The sequence below is a fragment of the Lissotriton vulgaris genome, chromosome 9, assembly GCF_964263255.1.
Source record: "Lissotriton vulgaris chromosome 9, aLisVul1.2, whole genome shotgun sequence".
In the NCBI taxonomy this organism is placed as follows: Eukaryota; Metazoa; Chordata; class Amphibia; order Caudata; family Salamandridae; genus Lissotriton; species Lissotriton vulgaris.
Window position 1 is genome coordinate 1,144,770,897 of NC_141697.1, and position 26,680 is coordinate 1,144,797,576.

General features: G+C 40.5%; 1 protein-coding gene across 1 annotated transcript in view; it reads left to right on the forward strand.

Annotated features, from left to right (window-relative positions):
- Nucleotides 1-26,680, forward strand: part of LOC147692933 (inter-alpha-trypsin inhibitor heavy chain H3-like) — a 395,157-nt gene that overhangs the window by 106,669 nt on the left and 261,808 nt on the right. The window contains exons 9-11 of the mRNA XM_086939194.1: nucleotides 937-1,105; nucleotides 8,528-8,653; nucleotides 18,119-18,300. Of these exons, the coding sequence (XP_086795320.1) occupies nucleotides 937-1,105; nucleotides 8,528-8,653; nucleotides 18,119-18,300 (477 nt within the window). The remainder of the gene's footprint in view (nucleotides 1-936; nucleotides 1,106-8,527; nucleotides 8,654-18,118; nucleotides 18,301-26,680) is intronic.

Sequence of the window (26,680 nt, forward strand, 5' to 3'; positions counted from 1 at the left end):
GTGTGCAAGGGCTCATATTTGAATTGCCCACCCACTATGCAGTCAGCTGACAGGTGTTAATTGATTGGAGTACTATTTTCACTCATATCTTAATATCCAGAAGCATTAAATCTGGCACCAATACTGTTTGTGTGTGTGTTTTTACCAAATGCACCTTAGCCCCTATTACCCTCTTTTGGATTTTATGACCAACCTATTATATTGGATTATGGTTGGTGAATCTAGAGTAGAAATTCTGTGGACATTTCAATGCATGCAGAGTAACACATAAATGTAAAATTATGTGAATTTATTTTAGTAGTCTGGTGAACAATTGTTGCCTCCTGAAATTGGCATACACAAAAAATGTACAGCTAAATAAATATGAAGAACCAGAATTGTATACAGTTTCCCAAGTACTGAAAAATATGGTTTGGCACTGACATACACCAACTGTGGCTGAAGATAGTTCGTCAAGGTCAATGTGTATTTTCCCATATTCTGTATGGCATGGTAACAAGACGATGTATAATTAGTTACTTCAGAAGTCAAGCCACATGATTCTAGACCCCTAATAGTTTTAAAATTAAATTGGTTGATTTGTTAGGATCTAACACTTTTTGAGATTTTAATCACATTCAATAAAACACCATTATCATATTGCCCTGCTAGTACAGATAGATTCATCATCATTTAATGGGTGACACATACAATTTAGCAACCTAATGCCATCACCGAAAAAAATCTATTGAGTTCAACCGAATTTGGATCTAAAACAGGCATCACAGCAAGGTGATGCCTGGTTTAGATGAGAACCCCAACAACATGTTTGATTTAAAATTTTGAAAATGCAGTTAAAAATAGAAAAACTATTTGGTTTTAGTAAAGAAGTGTCAATAAGTACTCAGCGGATGCTGTGCTATAGCTGATAACAACGATAATGTGTTTGTTCTCCAGACAAAGGAAGCTCTTCTTAAGATACTGGAGGATATCAAGGAACATGATCATTTCAATTTCATACTGTTTGACAACAGAGTTGAACCATGGAATCATTCATTGATACAAGCAACAGCAGAGAATGTAGAGGAAGCAAAGGCCTTTGTGAAAACCATTAGAGATGAAGGATGTAAGAACAATTATATTTCATTATTATGTTTTTTTTTTTAGGAAGTGAGTCCAGCATCAGCTGTGCCCACTAATACTATCAAGGGTGCCTTATTCACCTTTTTGTACAAGGATGATTCTTGGGGTATGGCGAAGTCATGCATTTCACTAGATCATGTGATTTATGCCTACATGTTTGAAAAATGTTTAACAATCAGAACGCTTCCTAAACGTTTTTAGCATGAATATTTTTTTTTTTAAATGTATTATCATCAGTACATCAATTAGGTGTTATTGCCTTGTTTGCTTTAATTTACCAAATTTACTGGGAGCTAAGATTTGGCAATTTATCATTACTAGTTCAATGTGTAATTCTTGCTCTGTAGTGGTACCGACTTGAAGATAGCCATGTAAAAAATCTTTCTTACTGATGTGTACACAGTTTAATGAAAGTTAGATAAAAAATGGTCAGTACTGATGGTTTGTTGACATTATAAGTGGAGACATTCTAAAAATTATAGCACTGTGTATACCATTTATGGATTTCTCCTTGGAAAGGAAATGTGACTTTTTATCAATCTAATTTTGATTTCTAAATCGGTCGGTTTGTAGAGTTATAAAGGTTGGCAGGACAACTTTAGTAAATGTCCTTCCTTATTTGAGCACTTATTTCTACATATGGTTGTATGCAACATCTATGCTGACTACCAAATGACAGCTTTAGCTTTGCAGTTCAAACTTACATAGGAGCATATAATGTTTTCCCTTAGGTTAAAATCATTTCTTGAAAATTTCCAAGAAATATTAGTAAAGTAGCAAGATGCTGAGTGTGTGGATAGCCAAGACATTGGATCGGCTATTTACACCATGCAAAGCAAATTCTTGTATAACTGTCATCCTACTTTATTCTGAAACTTCATTATTGTGGATATTATTGTACATCTTTGTATATTATGAAATGTGTTTAAAGGCATCATACAACTTCCTACATCAGTATTAACAACACAGGATTTAAATAATTATTGTGCTTCAGTGTGAGTAATAAACAGGTATAAAGGCAAACTGTTCCATAGTTTTCAATGTGAGGCTAAGCACTGGCCAATCCTTATTTCTTTGTTGGTATAATTCCTACACCAAAGTCTGAAGTTTAAGTCATAATACCATTGCATCCTGTATTGAGATTCTAAGTTTTGAAATATCTATAGGGATATCATTTGCCATTTGGGATTATTGGCACTCTACAAGGCATCCTTCAGTAATAATGTTGAATCAAAAATCTATTTATGTTGAGAACTGATGTATTCCCTCACTCAAGGAACTGAAACCACTGACATTGGTTCAGTAAATGTCATGACTGTATGAAGTAACAAAAGGCACAATAAGTATTTCTGTTCCCATCACAGCAGGTTTTGTCAAATTGCATGTGATGCTGAAGCCTTTGCAGGATGTGAGTTCAAAAGACATTACAAAAAGATGCTGGTTTTGGTTTCCTCCTATGAGGCACACTCGTCAGTATTACTAGAACGACATTTTGAGCCCTGGCCAAGCAGCAACAAGAATCCTTGTTAGAGTAAGGTACAAGCGACCCCTAAATTAACCAGTGCTCAACCCTCTAGTAGCTTGGCACAGAGCAGTCAGGCTTAACTTAGAGGCAATGTGGAAAGTGCATGTGTAACACTTCAAACTGTAATAAAGTGAAGCACATCACGAAAAGGATCCCACACTAAGTTAGAAAACAGGACTTTCCTTAATAAATAAAACAAGGCCAAAACAATCAAATTAGTAGAACCAGAGATATTCCGTTTTGAAGATGTTTGGAAATCTGGTCATGCAGGACTGGGACAAAGACACAAGTTCAGGCCGACTGTTATGGAGAACAGGACAGCTACAGGGACCCAGTTAGGCCCACTAAATAACATTCCTTAAATCATGGTCAGTGGAGCATTGCGTGGATCTGCGTCACAGATGCGTCCTACAGCTGAAGCAATGCGTTGGTTCTGAGATGCGGTAAAGCTACAATATGAGGGCCTGTGTCATTATCGAGCCTCCCGTCAACAGGGCTTGCAATCCAAAGCCTGGCATTAGGAATGCAGCAAGAACTTGGGGTGAAGTGTCAGTTCTGAAGAGTTGCAATGCAGAGTCTGGCATTGTTGTCAATGCTGCCGTTGATGAGTGATGTTGGGGCAATGCAGCAAAGATGCGTTGCACAGTGGTAATCCTGATGGACTGCGTCAGCGATGTGGGTCTTTGTAATGGGTCAAATCCATGCAACAGCAGGAATGCATCAGTTTTGCTAGGGTTTGCTCTACGCAGCAGATAAGATACATTGGTTCCACTGGGACCAGAGAGGCTTGCAGAACATCTTAAGCCCACTTCTATGGGTCAAGGGCTGAGGTGGCAGGACTTGGCAGGATAGACTTACTGATGGCAGAGTCCATGTGCAGGTGCAAGTTTGTTGGCAGTGTGTTGGGTGCCTTAGGTCTCCTACCAGTAGGCTAGGCGCTTGGGGTCACTCTGGGTTCAAGGGATGCAGTTCCTGTCCTTCTCACCCATATATATATATATATATATATAAATATATATATATATATATATATATATATATATATATATATATATATATATATATATATATATATATATATATATATATACACACACCACACACACACGTAAGAGACCCTTCAACCTTAAAAACCATTACCACTCTAAACACTAAAAACACATAACACCAAAAAACCCATGTCCACACTAAACCCTAGATCCTAAAAAACCTTTAGTACTCAATAGCTCATAGCCATCCTAAACCCTATAAACCCCTTACCACCCAAAAACCCATACCTACCCTAACTTCCAAATCCTAAAAATACCCTGGCCAACCAAAGAGCCATACCCACCGTAAACCCTATAGTCCCCTTACCATACACAAACTCATATCCACCCTAAAATGACTTATGCCACTCAAAATCCCATATTTACCATAAACCCTTAAAACCCCTTAGCGCCCAAAAACTCATAACCTCCATATGAGGCAATACAACAGCCTTGGGCTTGTCTGAAAGGAAATCACGACGATAGGTAGGTTATGTGACTGGTGTGAATGTAAACTCACGAAAGTTTACAATAGATAGGGAAGAAGTATCTTGATCATAGAACCTATGTGATGATGTCTCATTTGTAACCACTTACAGATGCAGAACTATAAGAATTAAGTGAGTTACTTCAATGCATAAGGAAAAATGTACCACTCGTGTACATTACATCAAGACTATTAATCTGGCTTGACTGTGCACATTTAGTGCAGGAGAAACAGCTTTTAAGGGAATAAAGTAGAAAATGAGCCAAGCTCAAAGATGCTACATAATATTGCTCTCCTTTTATGGATTGACAGTGATCCACTATAACAAGAACTTTTTCTTTGACAGCCATGTTGAGATGAAGAGGTAGCATGAGCTCATGGGAGGTGGTATATATTATTATTAGCAAGGGCAATATGGCCGCTTTAGCGGGACGTTTTCCTGCTAAATCGGCGATAATTTTATCGCCCTATTCGCAAGCTGTCGGTAACAGTAGTTAGCGAAAGTTTTTAGGCGATTCGACCGGTTTGGGGCCCACTTTGCATGTCAGCGATATTTATCGCTAATGACATGCAAAGTGGGCGTACCCAGCCTGTTAGCGACTGAAAGCAGTCGCTAACACAGCTATTGCCTATTAGCCTATCGCCTATTAGCAAGGCAGGCTGTTCGATCAAAAAAGTTGCGCTAAGCGCGATAATCGCCATAACGCCTGCTCAGACCATGTCTTGACCTATTTATCCAATGGGAGGTGGATATTCAGGTTAAGTCCCCATTAACATTAATGCCTGAACATCGCTGGATTTCCAGCGATATTCACGCATTGAGCCGCTATCGCCGGATATTTTATCGCATTAGAGATAAACGTTGCTAATAGCATGTTATCTCTGCGATAATATCCGGTGATAGGCAGCGATAAAAAAAAAAGAAGTGCTAAGCGCATTTAGCGATAAATATTGCTATTTGTTGCTAATATGCCCCTAAATGACACATACTCTGTAGGTGTGTTAGATTATAGATTAATGGTATAAATAACTAAGGGCCATATTAGCAACAAATGGCAATATTTATCGCTAAGTGCGCTTAGCGCATTATTTTTATTTCTGTGCTTTAGAATTAGAAGAAATCAACATTTTCTCATCCATTGTAATCGAATCCTGTAGGATTTCGCCATTTTGAGATAATTTAGTATTCCATTTGAGATTTTGGACATCCAAATATTCTTGCTGGGTTTCAATGAGGGCTTGATACAGAGTGCCAATCCTCCGACCGCCTCTAATTGCCTCAATTAAATTCTCCTTCTTTGGCTAAAGTTTTTTGATTTTCTTTTCTTTTTAGGTAATCCAGAATCTGCAAATATTTAAAGAAACCTTTCTTTAATAAAGAAAACGTTGCTGTCAGGGTAGAATAAGGCAGAACACCATCTTTATAAAAAAATCACCCAATATCACTATAACCATTCAGGCCATGGTAGTATCCCCAAAAATAGAGCGTAGTAATAGTGATGCTGTAGTGGGTATATAACGACAAACCATGCTTGACAACACTGTGCTTTAAAATACAAATCCTACTAGGAAAGCTAATCATCATATAAGATGTCTGCAAACCATTTCAGTTCTAGATCCTGTAGATCGTGTACATCAAAAAAAGTTAAAGCAAGAGAAAAACACTTATCTGGAACATAAAAGGGGGTTTGTCGCTTCCCACTGAGTCTTATGGATGGCCACTAAAGCAACTATCCAGGTCCAGCTCATAAGAGATGCGGTCATTGCAAACGCTGCAGAGTTTTATAAGTGGGCGGGCGAGAATGTGGTGTACTCCCTCTATGAGGCCTTTTGAGAGACCGCTCAAAACAGATTCCCTCGGCTCCATCTCAAATGGGGAGTAATAGCGGTCCTTCCTAAGCTGGGGAAAGACCCCCTACTGTCCCCGGTGGGATGTCCACCATTTATCTTTATGCCAATGATACATTGCTTACTCTCTCAGACTCCCCTAATTTCCTACCGGCCCTTTGGACATCCTCTCTGGCTTTGGTGTGCTCTTAGGGCATGGGGTTTACCGAGACCAAAGCAAGGCACTATACATGTCATAAGTGACCACCAATACAGCAGTACTTGGCACAGCTCGCTTACATGCTTCGCGGTACTCAGGATTCGCCGCAGTGGTGGAGCGCATCCTACTGAGTTGCCCGCAGAGACTGCATTTACTCTGCAAGAGTGGCACACCTATGCTGAGCTCCACCAATCTATTGCAGCAAGCCATGTTAAAATCATGGCAGCGAGCCCACCAGCACTTCGGGGTGCATCCTCTTCTTCACCAACATGGACCATTATGGGGTCACTTTGGCATCCGTGTAGGTGGAGAGATGTTGAACTGGGAGGCGTGACATTCGACGGACATCTACAGCCTCCATCAAGTCCTCAAACCAGGTGCCTATAAGTTCTTTTTGGCACTCTGCAAAGAATTTGGTCTCACATCTCATAAGTCCTGGAAATCGTTGGCTCGGTGTACAAACCTGGGTCCTTCAGCCCTCTTCTCTAGTCACCTACCTTAGAACGTGTGGTCACCTTTGCGGCCCTCTATAGCCTCTTGAGCTATCATCTTTTCTCTCTGCCCCTTCTAAATAGCCTCATAGCACATGGAAAACCAGACTTCAAACAGAATATGAACGGGAGGATTGGGAGTATCTTCTGGAGGCATTGGATCATGCAGCCCAGAGACATGATTGATGTTCTGTCTCTTTTAGTCACTGCATGACTGGGCATGACTGGAATTGGACTACCATACAACTGTGGGCAGCGGGCATCTTACCTCATGCTATCGCTGCTGCTGCTCCCACAACCGATGTAACCTGATACATGTCCTCTGTGATTGCCATTGGGTAGAACCTTTTTGGGAGGCATTTGGCAACATGCTGAGCGAGACCCACCTATCATGTCACCCATGCCTCACCACCTGATCCTTCTCCTTGATCATACTACCTCTCTGGCCATTTGTTGCCTTCAGGGCCATCTATTTCATATGGATGTGGCCATGGCTAAAATCTGAATTTTCCACCATTGGTGTACCCACAACCCTCACCTCTCATGATGAATGGATCTTGACAACGTACTAGACAGCTTCCTATGAGTGGGTCATATATAACCTACAGGTTAAGATAGAGACTTTCCTCCTCACCTGGACTCCTTTCCTCCGGAATGAAGCCCATTAGCACTTAATTAAGATTGCCCTTGTCCCCTAAAGGGTGACCAAATATTATATCACACTGACACTGCCCTTAAGATCCCATCTGGTCATGACACTTGAGGGTGCATGCCTACTTCCCACTTTCCTCTTCCACGGTTACCTTTTCTACATCTCTCTTCTTCTTTGTCTCTCATCGTTTTCCTCTCTTCGCTCTTCTTTCCTTCTACTTTCCCATTCTCTCTCCCCCCCTATCCCCCATGCGTGTGAATGTGAGTATAGATCACCTGTTTGCTTTTCCTCTAATTGTTGTTTGATCATGTTATATCCCCCCCCCCACCCTGCAGAGCATTCTGTGTACAGGGAAAGGCGTGTGTGTCTTCCTTCATATAGCCCTTCCTTATACTTCAAGGGTCCCTGCCTCATGGGAACCCCACATACTATGCACCTAGCACTCTGTTTCATCTGGCCCTGTGTTTTTTCATATAGCATTACTATTTCACATATGGTACCTTCTGTTCTCCATCCTTCCTTCCCATATACACCGCTTAGTTCTAATATTCCAATAAAGAATTATGAAACAAAAAAAAGTAAATGCAGCGGCAAGTTGTAAATTAGCTATACAGTAATATTGAAAAGGTAATGCAGTGTCACAGAGTTGTGATCTAGAAATTAGGAGATCAGGAACATCTGCCTAATTCTTGTCTTGGTTTTGAAGTGATGATCTGTTAGATTATGATCTCCATCAGAAGCTAGGTGCATAAGTGTTCTGAATTGAAGTTCTATGGTTCTAGAATATTCTTTGGCAGAAAAGGAGAAGCACTGGAGCAGGACTGGAAATGACACATATGTCTTAAGACTAAGAGTCAGATGTGATGTAATGATAAAAAGTTAAAATGAAAGCACAGGTACAAAAAGGACACTGAAAAAGTATCTCAAGAGCGATTTGGTATCGGCTGTGATGTATTATATATATATCTTAAGAAACAAAGAAGTAATAACCTTTATGGCTCTTCTGAATGTCATATGTTTTACGTTCATTATATGAAACCTCTGCAGGATGTTTAGGTTCTATGTCCCACCTGAAGTGCTCTTCATATAAGAAAGCATTGCGGGTGCAAGCGTAGAGCTCAAGGTATTATCAGTATAATGATTTCCATAGAATCTAAATACTTTTTTCTCTGCAGGGACGAACATAAATGATCCCTTACTCAAGGCGATAGAAATGCTAAATGAAGCTCACGAACGTCAGTTGGTCCCTGAAAAAAGCGCTTCGATGATCATCCTCTTGACTGATGGTGAAGCTAATGGAGGTAAGTGAAATTGACAAAAAAGCCTACGAGAAATGATGTAGGGTGGACAATGTGTTCAGATATGTTAGAAAGAAAGACCTTACATATAATAATTATTATCAACAGGAAAGTGCATCAATGACTTAACAAGCAAGTTACAATTTCAATACACATTAGTACTACCAATTACATTTGAAGGATTATGGGCTCCTCAGGCTAAACAAAAATCTGGGCATGCTGTTCAGAACATCTCTAATTTGGTATCTGTTTTTATCACCTTCACTCACTCTGTGACTTTGATCTGATCACTGACCACCCTCTCACTTGGCCAGCCCACATCTCTGGACCAAACATTGATGCAAATAGCCTCTCTCCATTGCCAGTAAAACATAGGGATTAGCAGCCTGAAAAAACCTGATGGTTGTGGTGAAGTAGACTAGAGTCTCTCATTTTGGGACTGTGTATATTTTATTTTGTTTACTGCACTCCAGTCCCTGCTCTCTGCGTAAGAGGGACTCTGAGTCAGGTGGCAATAAGCTGTGACCGCACCTGCACAGCAGTGACTCCACGTGGATGGTGCAATCATGGGGAGATGATATAATGCAGCCCTGCACTGCACATTGATATTAGGGGTGGGCGGAATTTGCTTAATCGCGTTACGCAAATCTCTGCGAAAGGGTAAAAAATCTCCTTGAACATGCGGAATTGCTTGTTCGTGATGATTTTTTACTCTTTGTAATCGCTGTTTGCGTGCTCGTGGGGAACTATCTTGCAAACACGCATTTGAGAACGTGTACAAGCAAAAAATTTAGCGAAGGCGTGAAACGCAGAATTTTGGGCAATTTCACGTTCTTTGCGTAACGGGAAATTACCCCAATTTCCGCAAATTCCGCGAGCGGAAAGGAATTTACAGCCGAGGACTTATTGATACTTGACCTAACCTGTCAGAAAAGTAGAAAGTGTGGTGATTCGACTAAGCATTCTACCCATAATAGACAGCTACAGTTACACTCTCAGAACGATATGGTAATTTGATGGTGACAGTTGCTTTGGTTTAAAGTACTGCCTAATCTGTGGGTTACTGGTAGGTTGGGAAGAAGCAAGTAGTTAGTGTGCTGCCTGACAAAAGGTCCACAATGACAGTGCAGTCTCAGAAGGACCACACCTTTCCAAACTTTACTGCACAGAAGGTGGTACATGCTGAATAAAGATTATGGCTTGTGCAGCAGGGTCGGGACTAGGCTCTTTAAAAGACTAGAATGCTTGCTTCATCGAACCCGAATCATATAGGTATTTTTTTCATAGCTTTCTCTAACTCTCAGGCAGAGGGCTTATTGACCGGACAGCCTAGGCTGGCTCAAAAAAAAAATAAAGTAAACTGACCAATTACATTATAGTTCTAGACAGGGTTGGAATGTTGAGAAAAGTTAACAGTGAACCTCTTTATAGGTGGGGGTCGTGGGCCAGAGTCCTATTGCCCATGCCTACAAAATGTCTCTGATTAATACTGATATCCATAAAAAAACAATTTGCCAGAGTGGCAAGAAGCCCTCTTGTGTCCAACATGTGCAGCAGAGACATCAACACTACAATCAATGGAAAAGGACACGTGGCTTGCAAAATTGCTGAGGGCTACCATCTTTATACTGCCGAAAACAACCTCAGTAACCTTCTGAGGAACACCTCAACATCATAGGAATACTCAGCCCTGCAGACTCAATTACACCAATAAGTCCAGAAAGTCTTCCTTTGTTCTTCTGTTATGAGTCTTCCTGTTGGGTATCTGAAAGAGTGGTCCCTGTGGTGAGCTTGTTTCAAATAATAATGTCCACTTTTTGTTTAGCATTTCCTCCAGGATAATTGTACAATCCTCAGCATTATTGTCAGAAATATTTTGAGTTAGACAAGATATTACATCCATCATGGATTGAAAGAGTGCATGAGGTCACGTTCACTAATGATTGGTTCTCGACTAGCCAGTTGAACCTTCATGTCAAATGGGACTTTGTGACCTTTGCTCAGTGCTTCTACCACATAAGGATGGAGCAGGATTATTAAGACAGGCTTGCCAAAGCTGGAAGATTCTCTTCTCTTGTATGAAGGATATTGAGGATTCTTTGTTCAGCTCTAACTTTTCCATGGGGCATGATTACAGGGATAATAATACTGAGAGCTCCTTTAGGAGAACTTGTTGTCTCCTGAACATATCTAGAACAATGGTATGTGATGATGCTCATGTGTGGAGATATAGATCTTGGAGCAAAATCATCGGCATATTGTAATGCACAAACATTGCCGATCTGAATCATGAAACTTTAGGACTGTCAAAAGAGCTACACATCAATCAGACATCAAGCCCCATAATTATTTTCCACATCCAGCACACAACACTAAAAGCACCACACCATGGTTTCCTCATCCACTCACTGTTCCTCACTTTGATCAGAACCGGCTTGATAAGCAAACATGCAGCTGCATAACAGGCCTCATAAACAACAGTACCCTTCACTCACTTCCTAAAAGACACTTCTCCAACACACAACTCATCACTTATCTTCAACAAACATGTTAATGTTGAGAACACCTTTGTGTATCATAACTAAGGCTCCCTGTTTTCCTTTTTTTGACTGATTTTTACAGATAAATACAGACAGAAAACCCTGTATTTTCTTGTCTGTCTTTATTTTCAAATGTGGATAAAAACGGAGATTGGGTGCTTTTTGAGTGATTCTAAATACACTTGTCCATGACTGCCAGGCTAATAACTGTAGCTTGATAGGCAAGGGGGTTAAATAAGAAAATAATCCTAGTAAAGAGGGTTAAACAGCAGTAGCTATGAACAAGGCTGATACTGATATGTGCATATTTTCATATAAGTGGATTGATTTATCTTCTGCAGGTGTTCATATCACTGAAACCTGGCAGGCAGTCAAGCATTTTTCACAAAACCCATAATAAATATGGATAAATACAGACGGAAATGACAAAAAATAAATACCACTAAACCTGGATCCTTGATCATAACACCTCTCACAGACTTGTAGGTGCCCTTGTCCTTATAAATATAACATTTTAATCCACCATGTTTCTCTTCAACTAACCCATATCATGACTTTAAACTTTCTGCTCCTACTTTTCCCAGGGAACCATTTTAAAATCCCAACATAAATTTCACATACTATTTCCATAACTCTGCAGTTAAATGCACAGTATGACACACACACATACCACCTAACTTTGTGCTATCAACTACATAGGAGATTCAGGGTCTTTCTACAGTTTGGAGGAAGATACAGATCCATAACAAATATATGGTATATCCTGTCTTCTGTACTATAAGTGCATTATAGCCTATGTCAATTTTGATATGGAGGACTGGGTACCTGACACACTTTCAGGGAATATCCCTTTCACCAAACCCTAAATAAAGCTCTTAATTTCCAAGCCTCAGTTTCACCATTAAACTTACCTCCAACGTAGATTCTCCTGAATGTTGTGACTGCAATTCCATTTACCTAATTATCTCATCCTAGTAATATTTTAAATGAAATGCCATTTTCTCACAGTTAGCTTAAATAGTGGGTGGCTCTACTTTCACATAATCTTTTAATTGCAGATCAGATGAGCTTGTCCTTCTTGAGGTCAAAATAGAGAACGCAGAGCAGTGCAGTGAAAATTATTGGATTCAGGCAGAAGGACTATCAAAATTTAGATTAGTTAATATATCAAGGATTTGGATGGCTGAGACAAGGGATTCATAAAAACTTATTTTCCTTTTCCTTTCAGGTTGAATGTATTGCATTTGGTGGTCATGGTTATATTCTTTGAGTAGATGTACCATCCTTAGCATTATTGTCAGAAATATCTTGAGTTAGACAAGATATTACATCCATCATGGATTGAAAGAGTGCATGAGGTCACGTTCACTAATGATTGGTTCTGGACTAGCCAGTTGAACCTTCATGTCAAATGGGACTTTGTGACCTTTGCTCAGTGCTTCTACCACATACGGATGTAGCCGGATTATTAAGACAGGCTTGCCAAAGTTGGAACATTCTCTTCTCTTGTATGAAGGATATTGAGGATTCTTTGTTCAGCTCTAACTTTTCCATGGGGCATGATTTCAGGGATAATAATACTGAGAGCTCCTTTAGGAGAGCTTCTTGTCTCCTGAACGTATCTAGAAGAATGGTATCTTGACTAAGTTAAGGGTAGCTCTTGGGTTGATTAAAGTAGTGAATATCCTCAGATGCTCTGATAGAAACATAGAGAAAGGACTAAAATGTTACAGCTCAGGTTGATGTAGGTTAATTGCTTTTGAAGAATTGTGCAAGACACAGACCCTCGTTATAAGGTTCAAACATCTGTCAAAAAAGGTGGAATTTCAATCTGTTACTGAGTTTCATTAGATCTCTCTAATGGTAAGGAAGTGGGGAGAGGGGCAGATTTTGATTTAAAATATCCCTGCAACTGTTGAATTGTACCCTTTTGACATGAAGGTTTACCAAGAGAGCAAACAATCTGTTTCTTTTTTTTTGTCCTCATCTTCGCCCTTGGTAACCAACTAGTAGCGAGTGGAAATGACCTTACTGTCTCAGATAAACTGGGAGGAGCTCCGAGAAAAGCCGCCTAATTGCCCCACAGTAGGTAATGTCATAATCCAACAAAGCTACTTTGGAACGACCATCTGGGACACATACTGCGTTCATATACCCAATCGTATATTGCCTTCAATATATTGAGTATAGTCAAGTGGAAAAGAGGGATTCCAAGCAAAGTAATCATTGGACCTTGGGGAAAGAAAAAAAAAACCAAGATCAAACCAAATCCGTTACCAATTTAGTAGACTCCAGAAGTTTCTCTTACTTTGGTTTCCTGATCTTAAGAGGTCCATCTTTTATGTTTGTAGTACTGACCTTCGCCAGTCAAGCAAGGTTGCAGAATCTATAAAAGCGAGGCTGCTTTCGAATATTGTAGACCCAGGAGGACGATGGGCAATAGTGTCAGCCATAATATATGGTGCCCCAATAACGATAGCAGGGTACTATGGTCGTAATCAGGATGATCCATCAGCATTGAAGGTCCTCATTTCACATCTATATGCGTTTCCTGATCCAGTTATCCTAGCGGGCGATTTTAATATAGTCCTAGATCCTTTAGTGGATAAATCACCATCTAATAGAGCCAAAGTTTTATCTAAAACTAGGTCGTATTTGCAAGATAATATGAAGCAGCTAGGATATAACGATATCTGGAGAACAACGCATGGACAACAATGGGGTGTTACTTTTCGAAATTATAGGTTTCATCATCAATCTCGAATTGATTTCATCCTGATCAGTCAGTCTTTAGTTCATCTGGTTAAATCAGTATCCCACCTACCATTTCATCTTTCAGATCACAAGGCTGTTCATTTAGACTTGGAAGGGTTTCCAAAAAAACAATTAAATAACTGGTCTTTCGATCGATCACTATTGTTCTTCAATTGATATTATTGATGCCCTTAAGGTAGCGGTCCAGTTTTTTTTTGGATGAAAATATAGGATCTGCCTCTCTAGGTGTCATATGGGACACACTTAAGGCGTTCTTAAGGGGCCAGATAAAGAACAAAGTATCATACAAGAATAAAATTTATAGAGAAGCAGTGACCTCATTGGAATCATAGTTAGCCAATCTTCAAGTAGATATATCTAGATACCCTGATGCTAGCGCTCCAATGGTTCAGGAGAAGCAAAACAAAGCAACCATTTTGAAGGGAGAGTTAAGCTCAATTTTAAATGCTAGGGTTCAAGAGAGATGGGTAGCCAGTAAACTGGCACACTTTGAGTATGGTGAAGGTGCCAGTAAATTGCTGGCATGGAAAGCGAAGACAGATTTAGTGCGTAATAATATTAACTCTATTATGGTTGATGGTACTATACTTTCTACAGATGTAGATATTAGGAGAACGTTTCGTGACTTCTTTAGTACTATCTATTGTGAGGACAATAATATAGAGCCGACACAGGTTGAAGATTGGCTGGCGGGAGTTTCTCTCCCTGCTTTGACATCAGAACAAAGTAATAAACTGGATGATCCGATTTCCCAAGAGGAAGTCAAGATAGCTTTAGCCAATAGTAAAAAAGGCAGGGCATCAGGCCCGGATGGATTGCCATCTGAAATCTATAAAGCCTTGACTCCAACTATTATTCCCCTTTTGACTGAGCTGTTTAATAAGATCTTTCTTGAAGGGATGCCCCCTCCAAAATCATGGGATAATGCATCAATTACATTGATTTTAAAACCTGGAAAATCAGCAGTAAACTGTGGGTCTTATAGACCAATTTCCATTCTAAATACAATTACATTGGCTAAAGAGTTTGGAGAAGTATCAGGCTATGAGGTTAACGAAACCAAGACAGATATCATGGTCTGGCATGACCCTGAGCCTGTGTCAGAAGCCCAGATGAGTTCAGTCCTTCGATATTTAGGTTTAAATATATACAAAAACATAGACGAGATAGTTCCAGCAAATTTCTCGTTTATTGCTAAAGAATGTCGCAGACAAATGAAATCATGGTCTACACTCCCGCTATCTCTATTGGGCAGATCTAATTTAGTCAAAATTATGATCGTACCTAAAATTACATTTTTATTTAATACCATCCCTCTTTTTTTTAACCCTACAATGATAGCTAAGCTCCAAAGCGATATATGCTATTTTATTTGGAATAACCGAAACCCAAGAATTGCTTGGAAGAAGATCAGGAGACATAGAGAGAAGGGAGGTTTGGCAGCTCCGGACTTACAACTCTATGGGTGGGCCTTTCAAATGTCCCATGTTAGGATGCTGCTAAAATCCCCGATAAACTTGGCTTGTGGACACATGTTTGCCGCATTACTTAGAGGAGAAAAAGTGGCTGATCATGATTTTTTGTTTAAATTTGGGGACCCTAAGTTTTTTAAGAAAATAAAATTAAAGGTGCTTAGAGAATCATGTAGAACATGGGCTAAAGTTAGAAGTACCATTAGAATTGACTACTACTGTGGTAAGGCCCCGCTATGGAACTCCCCTGGCTCTCCGAGTTGGCTTCTGGATAGTCTTGCAACACCGCTACGTGAGTCAGGCATGTTGTTCTTGGGGGACATTTTTGTTGAGGGAAGCCTACTGCCGTGGGAGGTATTAAGATTAAAAGTGGGGTCTAGGCTCTCCAGGTTTAAATACCTTCAAATGCAGAGTTGGGCGAATGCATGGTCCTCTGTTAAAGGTAGATTTCAGTTAGGAGGGGACAGCACATTGGTGTCACTATTAACAGATAGACCCCCATTCAAGAAAGAAGTCTCATTCTGGTATAACTTGTTACTAGATTAAACAGAGGGCGAGTTCCTATTACCAGATCAGCTGTGGTCTACACATATGATTGATATTAGCTTGGAGAATATGTGGTACGAATCTTTTAAAATTATGTGGAACATAGTAAAACCATCCTGGTTACGCCGAAACCACTTGTTTACATTGCATAGGGCCTACTATTCGCCTCAACGTCTGTCAAAGTTTAAAGGCGATGCACCGGTTCAATGCCCTAAATGTGGCTTGGCAGAGGCCTCAGATCTACATATATTCTTGGATTGCCCACTTCTAACACCATTTTAAAACTCTGTCTCTATTTTAATATCCACCGCCTTGGGACTCCAACTAACTTTATGTCCTGCTCTAGTTATTTTTGGTATCTTTCCAGGGATTCATGGTCCAGCAAAAAATTTACTTTTCTTTTGTATCTTGTTGGCAAGGAGGGAGATATGTAAGAAATGGAAAGACCCTTTATCTCCAACCTTGCTTGACTGGCGAAGGTCAGTACTACAAACAGCAAACAGTCTGTTTCAGGTACTTGATATGTGTCCGGTTCACTGCTTTGACACTAGTCAGATCTTTTGCCAAATGAACATATTCTTTTTCAGACATTAAACATTGTCTACCTCCCATGTAATTCCTCCCCACATGATGCGCTGGGTTGCATTACTTTTAGGGGAAATTTGATGCACAGCTATGCAAATCAAGATTTGAATTGCTTTGTAAATATCAACTAATATTTTGTATCGTGGATGGACAATCAAATTGATGTAACCATGATGCAAAATGTCTGTACTTTTGGGCCAGAGTCTTGTGTCCGTAAGTAGGCTCCAGGGTTTTGCCATTATGTTCCACTTTGGTTTGTTGTAAGTAATTCTCTTTGTTCAGGCATATCTCTCTTGTTGCCTGGTAATGGACTTATTGAAAGTGGATCGGTCCCATGTGTGTTGGCAGCATTATTTGTTAAGAGATTAGACACTCACTCAGCAGCTATTTTGGTTGGATACTAATTTGTGCAAGGGTTCCTGATGATAGAATAATATTTGCTACCTATTCTCAGCATCATCACCCTCCTAACAGCAGGTGTGATTTTTTTCTCGGATCTGTTATTGAATTGTGTGACTTCTGAGCCCAGATTTTATATTTAATACAGGGTTTAGCACTTTAACAAAGTCTGTTTCCCCTGTCAAGAATGAATTAGCAGATGAATAACTCAAAGATCTTCTTTCTTTTCTAAACAAAATGTGTGTATCAATATAAATTGTACATTTAACCTATTTAGGTATCACTAAATTGGACCACTGTAAATGCATTTGGTACTTGTGCTCCAATCTAGGTCTGAGCTGGGCTGGTGGGGTGACTGTACTACTCACATTGAAGCAGATCACGTTTGATTGGAACATGGCCCATTGTCCTCTGTAGTGGTGTAGTGTTTACCTATGTTCTCTGTATTTCAGTGCCATGCCCCCAGTGCAACTGACTCTGGTCTCAGGCTTGCTGTGCCATAATCCTGAAACCAGTATGAACCTTATATGTTCTCATTTTGAAGGGCTGAGGCATAGGAGTTAGGGCTGGGCTTTTCCCATTGAAGCTGAATCAGGTTTGAATTCCATACAGATAGTGCCTGTGTAGAGTGGTAGAGTGACCAAAAGATGATAGCATGGAAGGAAGCCTTCAGTGAGTGCCAGTGGCTGACTCTTATCCCAGAATTCCATCTGAAATCTGTGTATTTTAGCCTACTTTGTGTACATTCACATTCAGTGTAATCCCAAAGCTATAGAATGTATTTAAGTTGAAAGGCAATACACGTTGGTCAGATAACTGGGTGGCAGATTAATTTGCAATTGGATTTAAGTCATCCTTTTTTATTGCCTGCCAGTTGTAGTTACAGAATGTTTCCTGCACTTTGGCATAGGTTTTGCCTCCAGTCTAACCTGTTACAAAACATTGATGTAAACGTCAGATAAATAGGTAATGATACATTTAATGTAATTGAATAGATCTTTGTTTAAGTTGCAATGTCTGTGAAAATATCTCAATTACCTAAGTATTCCAATCTGGGTAAAATAGTTTCCAGTTGTGTATTAACAAGCTTGTCTTAAACTCAATAAAGTGTTATTATCTCTATAATTTATTTTTCTTTTGTTTTCATGTAGGTGAAACTGATCCAGAGAAAATCCAAATGAATGCAAAAAATGCCATTAAAGGAAAATATACTCTTTACTCTCTTGGTTTTGGTAAAGGAGTTAATTATCCCTTTTTGGAAAAATTGGCACTTGAAAATTCAGGAGTAGCTCGACGTATATATGAAGATTCAGACTCCTCTCTGCAATTACAGGTATCTTGGTAACCTAATTAACACAGCTTGTTTTTTTTAAAAAACATTTGCTTATTGGCATTTCTAGCACATGTTCATAGCTTCATAATTCTTACACCACAATCATTACCTCTGATTACATCATTACAATAGTTTTCAGTGTGGCTTCACAGTAAATAGGCATTCAAGAATAGCTTCACAACATCCCTCCACTTAGCTTTTTGATGGATACCCACATCATAGGATATTTCAGCTGGGGCCGATCACTTCCTGTATTATTTGTATATTGATAGCTCATTAGTGCGTATATTTTGTTATCAGTTATATAATCACACAAATGCACAGAAATGAATAATAAACTTTAAGAAAAGATAACCTTTCATAACAATTTATAGGGTGTGCCAAACCTATCCCTGCAGTTGGTGTCCTAGTGTTATTTTTGGAGGTGTGGTGGGTGGGGGGCAGGTAGGTGCTCAGAGCCTGTGGTAATTATGACATAGCTATCCTTGATGATTCGTAGTGACCATTTGGGGTTCAGGCCACGGTATATTGGTTGCTATGTGTCTGCACTGTGTTGGGGTATATTAGGTGTTTTTTCTAATTAACAACGCTTGTTAATGTAACTTGCATGCATTGAGGCATAATATTTTGGGCTTTTTGAACCTTCAATTTTGAACTGCCAGCTCACTAGTTAAAATTACAACTCCAAGGTTCACAAGCAATGAGGGCCCAGACAGAGTGAAAGATAACTATACATCCTAGTACAACTAGATGCATTGTTGTTTTTATAAAGTGCTGTCACAACACTCATTCATAAACTGCTGACTCATATGAAGTGAACTTTTTTTGTTAAATGTGTTTTATTGTAATTTCAAATACAAATACTAATAGCATTCCTATACATAGGCATACAATAACAGAATTGCAAATATAAGGGATAAACATATGTTTTAAGAGGATACTTTTATTTTATATGAAAAAGAGAGTGAATATACAATAGACACATTATCCAAAAATTGGTGAACAAACATAATACCATTCTCCTTCCAATGTTTAAAGTAAAAAGATCTATTATATACTTTAAGGAATTTATTGTACCAAATAGCGGAGTACAAAAAGCAATGTTGAAAGTTGAGTTTAGCACAAAACAGTAAAAAGTGTGAATATTTTAAAATAGAAGGGCAGATTTACAAGAAACTGATGCATCTGCACAGATGCGTCGGTTTCCCTTTGAGTCCTTACGAAACCCTTGCGCCACCATGGATGCGCCTTATTCACAATACAAAACCAAAGGGGATGATGGACTGAGTGTTGAACATTGCAAGCACTCACCCCAGTCAACTGATCTGGGTTTAATCCATCATCATTCTTTAGCTCACTCCGCCATCCCCGTTAAGACATGGCCATATGCAAATCAGTCTGACCCTGTGCCTCATAGGAACAGTCCAGCCCGAACTGCCAAGCCATGTCTTCCCTGGACCGGAAACAAGCATCCTGGGACTGGTTTCTGGCTAATCAGCCATCATCAGCCAGGCTAGCTTGACTCCAGTGGCAAAGGGGCTGATTCACAGAACTAATTTAAGACAAAATCCTAAACTTACTACGTTTGGTATTCACAGTAGTTAGGATTTTGTATTAAGTTTGTTTTAAGACAGACTTAAGACAGACTTAAGACAAAATCCTAACTTAAGTCTGTCTTAAGTTTGTCTTAAGACAAACTTAAGGCAAAATACTAACTTCTGTGAATACCAAAAGTAGTAAGTTTAGGATTTTGTCTTAAGTTAGTTCTGTGAATCTGGCCCTTAGAGATTAACTTTAATGGTTCACTGGATGAACAAGACCTCCAATATTCCATGAGACAATGTTAAACATACTGGATACAAGAGGGTGACAGTATAGAAAAATGGGAGACAAGCTGTAAAAAGATGAAAGGTGCAAAAGGACATCATTTGTGAAATAAAACACGGGATGAGAATCAGGATATAAAAACACATTACCAAATATCATATGAGCACTAACAAAGAACAGAGATTAAAAACAGTAAGAGAATAGATGAACAAATAGATCAAGGATAAACATTCAGATCTGAAAATGTAAATGTTAAGCAGTAGTAAGAGACGTGTCAGCGCCATAACAAGAGCAGCTGCAGAGAGGAGACAACTATGCTACTAGGAAGAAAAAAACTGAAGCTAACATTAAGAAAAGAATAAGAGACAGCTGCTTAGAAGCAGCTTAAGACGTCTGAACAACAATATCTCTAACATGTGATAATATGCTCTGGAGAAACATTTTCTATTTCCTATGATCATAAAAGGATTTAGATGTTCCTTTGTAAGTTATCTTGTATAAGTAAAGATGAAGAATGCTGTATCATATATTCAGATGTCGCATTTGAGTCCTCAAAGCCAGGAACTCCTTTCTTCTGGCTTTCTTAACATTGGAAATGTCCTGAAATATAAATATATCATGTCAGACCAAACTAGATGCTGTTTGTCCTTAGTAGTTTTCAAGACACGGAGAAGGTCTGGAAATTCAAGAAAGAGCATAATTGTACCTAGTGGCTTGGAAGAATGAGGGTTTAACAGACCCAGTTCATTAGAAATTGAAAGGAGGAGTGGCAGGGAGTCCAATGAGTTCTGGAAGAAATGTCCTCAAAACTACAAGGAGGTCAGGACTTTTGAGAGCTTCAGGAAGGTAATATGGGCTTAGGTAGTTCTAACGATTTCTGTTCACCAAACTTCTGTATTAAGTTTAAGTTTTAAGATATCCTGTTCTAGTGAAGAAACCTTAGTGGGCATGTCCTGGAGAGAACTAACGTGTTGTTCCATTTTCCATAATCCTCCCCTCCATAATGATCCATCTCTCTTCAGTCTGATGCAGTTTCTTGTTGAAAGCGCATATAAAAGGGTGTAAGCCTCTAGCCTCATCAAGAATACTATTCAAAATTGGATTATTATAAGATATGATAGCTGAAAGAGGGTCATTTTTCACCCTTTTGGACTTCATTACAGCAAGCAATTCACTTGCTATCTTGACTTAATGCATATTACTGTGAATACCCCTCTGAGAGGATGTTAGTTTGCCCATGCAATAGTCTTGTTTTTTGTTTTTCATAGATGTTTTATTGCGGAAGAAACAAGAAAACACATGGTGATAAACAGGTGTTTGCTGGACATGTGACAAAGCATAAGCATGTATTGGTTAAACCCTATCCCACTCTTGATAACCCTCAAGATCCGACCTCCCCCCACCCGTTCACAGATTAACAACAAAGTCCAGGTGATATTGGCCAGAGCATCATTGTGTATACCAGTTATAGGGGCACATAGGTCTCCACCAAATGTGTTCCAGATCCCCCACATTTAAGCCCACTTGCCCAGGCAGCCTCTGCTCTCATAGATCACCCTCTCCACCTTCATAGACCAATCCATATCTTTCTTTCAGTTGCTCAGGTTCAGTGGCAACTCAGCCTCCCAGAGTTGTGCCACATTACGTTTAGCTACCATTATTCCCAGTGTGAGACAGAGGCAATCCATGCATGGGAGATGTCTTTCATTTCAGATTCTTAGGAGGTACCACTTCGCTGAATTCTTCAATACACACATTGTTGATGCAATCAATAACCACCACCCAGTGAAAATAGATCAGATCTCGACCAAACTTCTTAGGACAGAGCACAGTGTCGTTCAAGCATAATGACACCTGTGGAGAACCTTAAGCTGCACCAGGCAGAATCTTGACCTGATAGCCTCCTCCAGAGGGGATGCCAATGCCTCAAGCCACTCATTGTCCTTGAGTCTCCCAAAGTCACACTCCAAACTTTCCTGCAAGCAGGTCGAAGGGTCTGTGATTTATTTAACAGTTTTTTATAAGTGAGTGAGATCCCTTTTTGGGTAGTCATCTAACTATCTGTCTTCAAGTGGGGATGACTCTGGGATCTCCTCGCCCCAGGGTAACACGTTTTGGAGAGCATGATGGATTTGGAAATAGCGGAATGCCTCAGTGTGTGCTTTTTAACATTTCCTTTGCAACTCCTTGAAGTTTAGTACCTTGCCTTCTTTCCACTAATCCCCCAACCTGAATAGACCTATGAGGTTCGATTTATCAGAGACCCCCTGAAAGGCCTGAGTACCCAATTATGCAGGCCTGTGTAATCATTCCACTCCAGACCAACACATTCAATGCTGTGTGCCAAAGTAACAGTCGTAGAGGGCTGAAGTGCTTGATACCCCCATAGATGCCCATGAGATAACCTCTGGGCTGCATGATCCTCCTGTCCATTCTATAGGCTGGCTCATTCTCCAGCAGGTGGACCCAGTGGTGGATGACAGTGATTTGTGACACCCATTAGTATTTTTGGAGATCAGGTAGAGCTATCCCTCAATCATACCGTCCTCTTGATAGTTTCTGGATTGCTTGACGGGGAAGGGCCCAGCCGAAAGAATTGTGCTGAGTGTACTCTCTTTTGCCCGAAAGTAGGGCAGCAGGACTGGGTAGGGAGTGTTTGAAGTATGTAAAGAAAGGGTGGGAGGGCCATCATTTTAAATACGGCTGCTCTCCCTAGTAGAAATAGGGGCAAGGACCTCTAGTGTTGTTCGAGATTGTTTGTGTAAAAAGTGTCAGGTTCGTGGTGACAATGAGCCCCAAATAATGGAAACTATCCGTGACTACCTGAGCATCACAGTATTTAGGTATGTGTGGTGCATGCCCATGGAGGATATAAAACAGCATCTTGTTCTAATTGATGGTACAGCCAGAGTACTGACAGACGTTTGTGAACATATTCATGACCGTATCCAGGGTAAAGGATGGATCAGCACCATAGAGCAGGATGTCATCTACATAAAGGGAGATTCTGTCCTCCCGGTTTGTGGTCTACTAATGCACCCTAATCAAAGGGTCACTTTGAATCCAGGTTACAAATGGCTCTTGTATATGCACAAAAAGAAGGGGGTACCCCTGACTAGAGTTCCTAATTCGGGATATACAAATGAGTTTGAAAAAACAGGTAATTAGGAACAATATTTAATAGATGGACAAAACCTGACATCAGACAGTAATAAATCTGATTAAACACCATGCATGGTACAAAAATATATGTTTTTTATTATTATTTTGTTTAAAGATTTCTTTATAGTTAAAAGGCACACAATTTGTTGTCTCCTCTTTATATGTGACAGTTGATCTACATATATCATATGCTAAACTGTTTGGTTCATTTCTAATTTACAATACAGTTAGACATTTCACAATTCGGAGACTATAGTAGTGGTGCTGATCAATTACAATCTAAAAACATGGCTAGATGTTACAACAACTACGCGCGTTTCGGCTGAGAGCCTTCATCAGGAAGCCATGAAATTCCTCAAGTGAACCTATGCAAACAGAAAGATACATTACATGTCAGTGTCAGTGTTGTCCTATTCATACAAGTGCTCAAAAAACATACAGTGTAATCTATTTACAAGTTTTTGGTTAAAATCACGAACAGAAAAGTCCTGAAATAACTTAAACCTGTCCTGCTATATACAAGTCCACATACATCCTAACTGGTTGTACATAAATGTGGACATATAGGTAAACGTCCCAACATCCTGTATTGTACAAGAGAATATCTACATAGGTATGCAGCATACTGCACGATATTTCTATTGGTGTTGGGTATATACAACAGTATGTACGTCCTAGTTGTTTTTGCATAATTGTGGGCATACATATTGATCAACTTGATGGATTATTTATGCGGAAAGAGTGAGGCATCTAAGAATGTACAGTAAACCTATGCAGAAAGTGGTGTACATCCTGGCTGTCATTCCATTAACGAATACCATATTATCAGGAGATTAGTAAGACAGATAGGAAGTGGGAACAAAGACTGAAGAGCCCTATGGGAATATATACTTTCCAGTCACTGAGATATAAATGAAAAAAGTGTGTGAAACTCAAATGGATGGCAGGGAGAAATGCCCAATGGGGGGGGGGGTTTACTACTGCTAATAAACATGTCAGATGAAAAGCAGACAAGAAAACAGGGTCCCAAGACTGTTCATGTACCTTTGTTTGATTGGGTTCAAAGGTTGAAGAGACCTCTGGTTACGGCGGTCCAATAGGGACTGATGAAAATACTGGAAATTCTAATGCAGACAGGGAAAGGGTAAATATGAATATGTAGTAATGGGACACGATATCCTGACTGGTGCAGTTACCAGGGGACGATAGTATCTAAGATAGGTACCTGTGATTGTGGTCTGTCGCAATGCGCCGTACTACATCAATGACGTTCTTGGGAGGAGCCCAGGGTGGAAGAGGGATGCTGATAAGGTGAACTGGAGTGCCTGTGAATGAAGACAAGCGTATTTTAGGCGGGATGTGTGGTTAGCACGGAACGGATAGGGAACCAGATGAGGAGGGGGGGGGGGGGGGGAAGGGAAGAAAGGTGAAGGGTAACAAGGGTTGGAAAGGCTGGGTGAAGGGCGTAGGTGCGTGATACCTGAGGCGGCAGTCCGTCCAGCGTGTGAATGGTGGGGGTCTAAGGTCGGGTACTTCTTATAGTTCGGTACATCCACAACGGTGTCCAAGTGAGCACAGTCTGGAACCGAAGGGATAATTGACAGGGTATTAGTAGACCGCGGTATCAAATAGAGCTGCATAGTATGGCAGTCAAGGGGCTGGGAGATTATGGTGTGTCAAAGTTGGCACAAGAGAGATTACCTCAGGTTAAAGTCCCGCCTGTCTTCCAATAGTGGAATCTTCCAGCGTCAGACGGACGAACATGCTAAATACCGTATCCAAGTAATAACAATCTGGAACCGAAGGGATGATGGACAGAATATTAGTAAAGCGCGGTATCAATCAGAGCCGCGTAGCGTGGCAATAAAGGGGCTGGGGGATTAGAGGGTGTCAAGGCTAACACGGGAGAAATTACCTGAAATTAAAGTCCCGTCTGCCTTCCAATAGTGGAGTCTTTCGGCATCAGTCGGTCGGACCCGATCGAGAAATGCCACGGAAGTGCCGATGATTTTGAAGCCATGGAACTGACGCGATAGGGCCAATGAACGAACGGGGGAGGAGTGACACGAACTGCTTGGGGGAAATGAAGAAAGGACTTTATGTGAAGTGGAAGCTCTGTGTCTGTACGATGGCAGACATGTTAGAGCGGAGTACGTGGGGGGAGGGGTTGGAAATGGGGGCGGGGGGAAAAGGAAGGAACGGGCTGCATGATGACACGAACTACTTAGGTAAAATAAAGGAAGGACCATGTGTGATGTGGGAGCTCTGTGTCTGAACGAGGGCAGACATGCTGGAACGGGTTACGTGGATGAAGAAGGGGAGGGGGGGGGAAAGGGGGGGTCGAACAAGGGGGGGGGGGGAATCGGCAGGTGTAGTACCTGGAGAGCAGAACAAGGGTAGGAGGGAGGAAGATGCTGGGGCAGGAATACTGGTATTGATGGCATAATGGTCGTTTAGCCATAATTGTATTTAAGAACCTGATCCCAGGGTATTTCATTATTCATGCCTTTGGCATATGTGTCCAGACTAAAAATCCAGTACACTTCTCTGCATTTACGCACTTGAGTACTTAATGTCCCTGCTGATTTACGTATTTTTTCAAGTATATACCAGCGAGTGTCATTGGCTCTTGGACTAAGGCACAAAATAGGGGTGAGAGGAGGCATCCCTGCCTTGTACCCCAACGAAGGGGGAATATCCCAGACATGCCTCAATTCACAGTTACTTGAGCGAGGGGGTCAGAATTGAGGAGCCAAACTCAGGGGACAAATCAAGGAGCCGAAACCCAGATTCTCCAAGACTGCACACATAAAGGACTATTCCACTGTGTCAAATGCCGTCTGAGTGTCAAGGTATTTCCGAAGAGCATCCTCAATGATATTAGCCAGCCAGCCCTGGCCTCCATGCAGTTTCCATAGATTTAGCGCATTATTCCTACCCGGGATAAAGCTGGATGGATCAAGGAGCAAATCAACTTGTCCAAACGTGTAGGTAAGAGCTTACCAGGATATTCACATCTGCATTTAAAAACAAAATGGGACTGTAAAAAGCACACTCTTCTGATGGTTTGCCCGCTATATGGATAATAACTGTGGTGGCTAACCTCTGGTCTGCAGACAGCACCCCAAGTCCAGGTCCTCCAGGTACATCCACAGGAGGTACGGTGGGATTGTAGTCTCTATGAGTTTGTAAAGCATTTGAATATCAGAAAGAAGTTCACTGGATTCCTCCTCTGTGGCTATGTGAGGCGGTGAGTACAAGCAGGTATGGTAGTCTGCAAATAAATCAGCCATCCCCTGTCTGTCTTTAGCACACTCGCCTTATTGTTCAGGATCTCCTGAACCCATCAAGACAATGTTTCCCACCTAGCTAACCACGCCAGTAGTCTCCC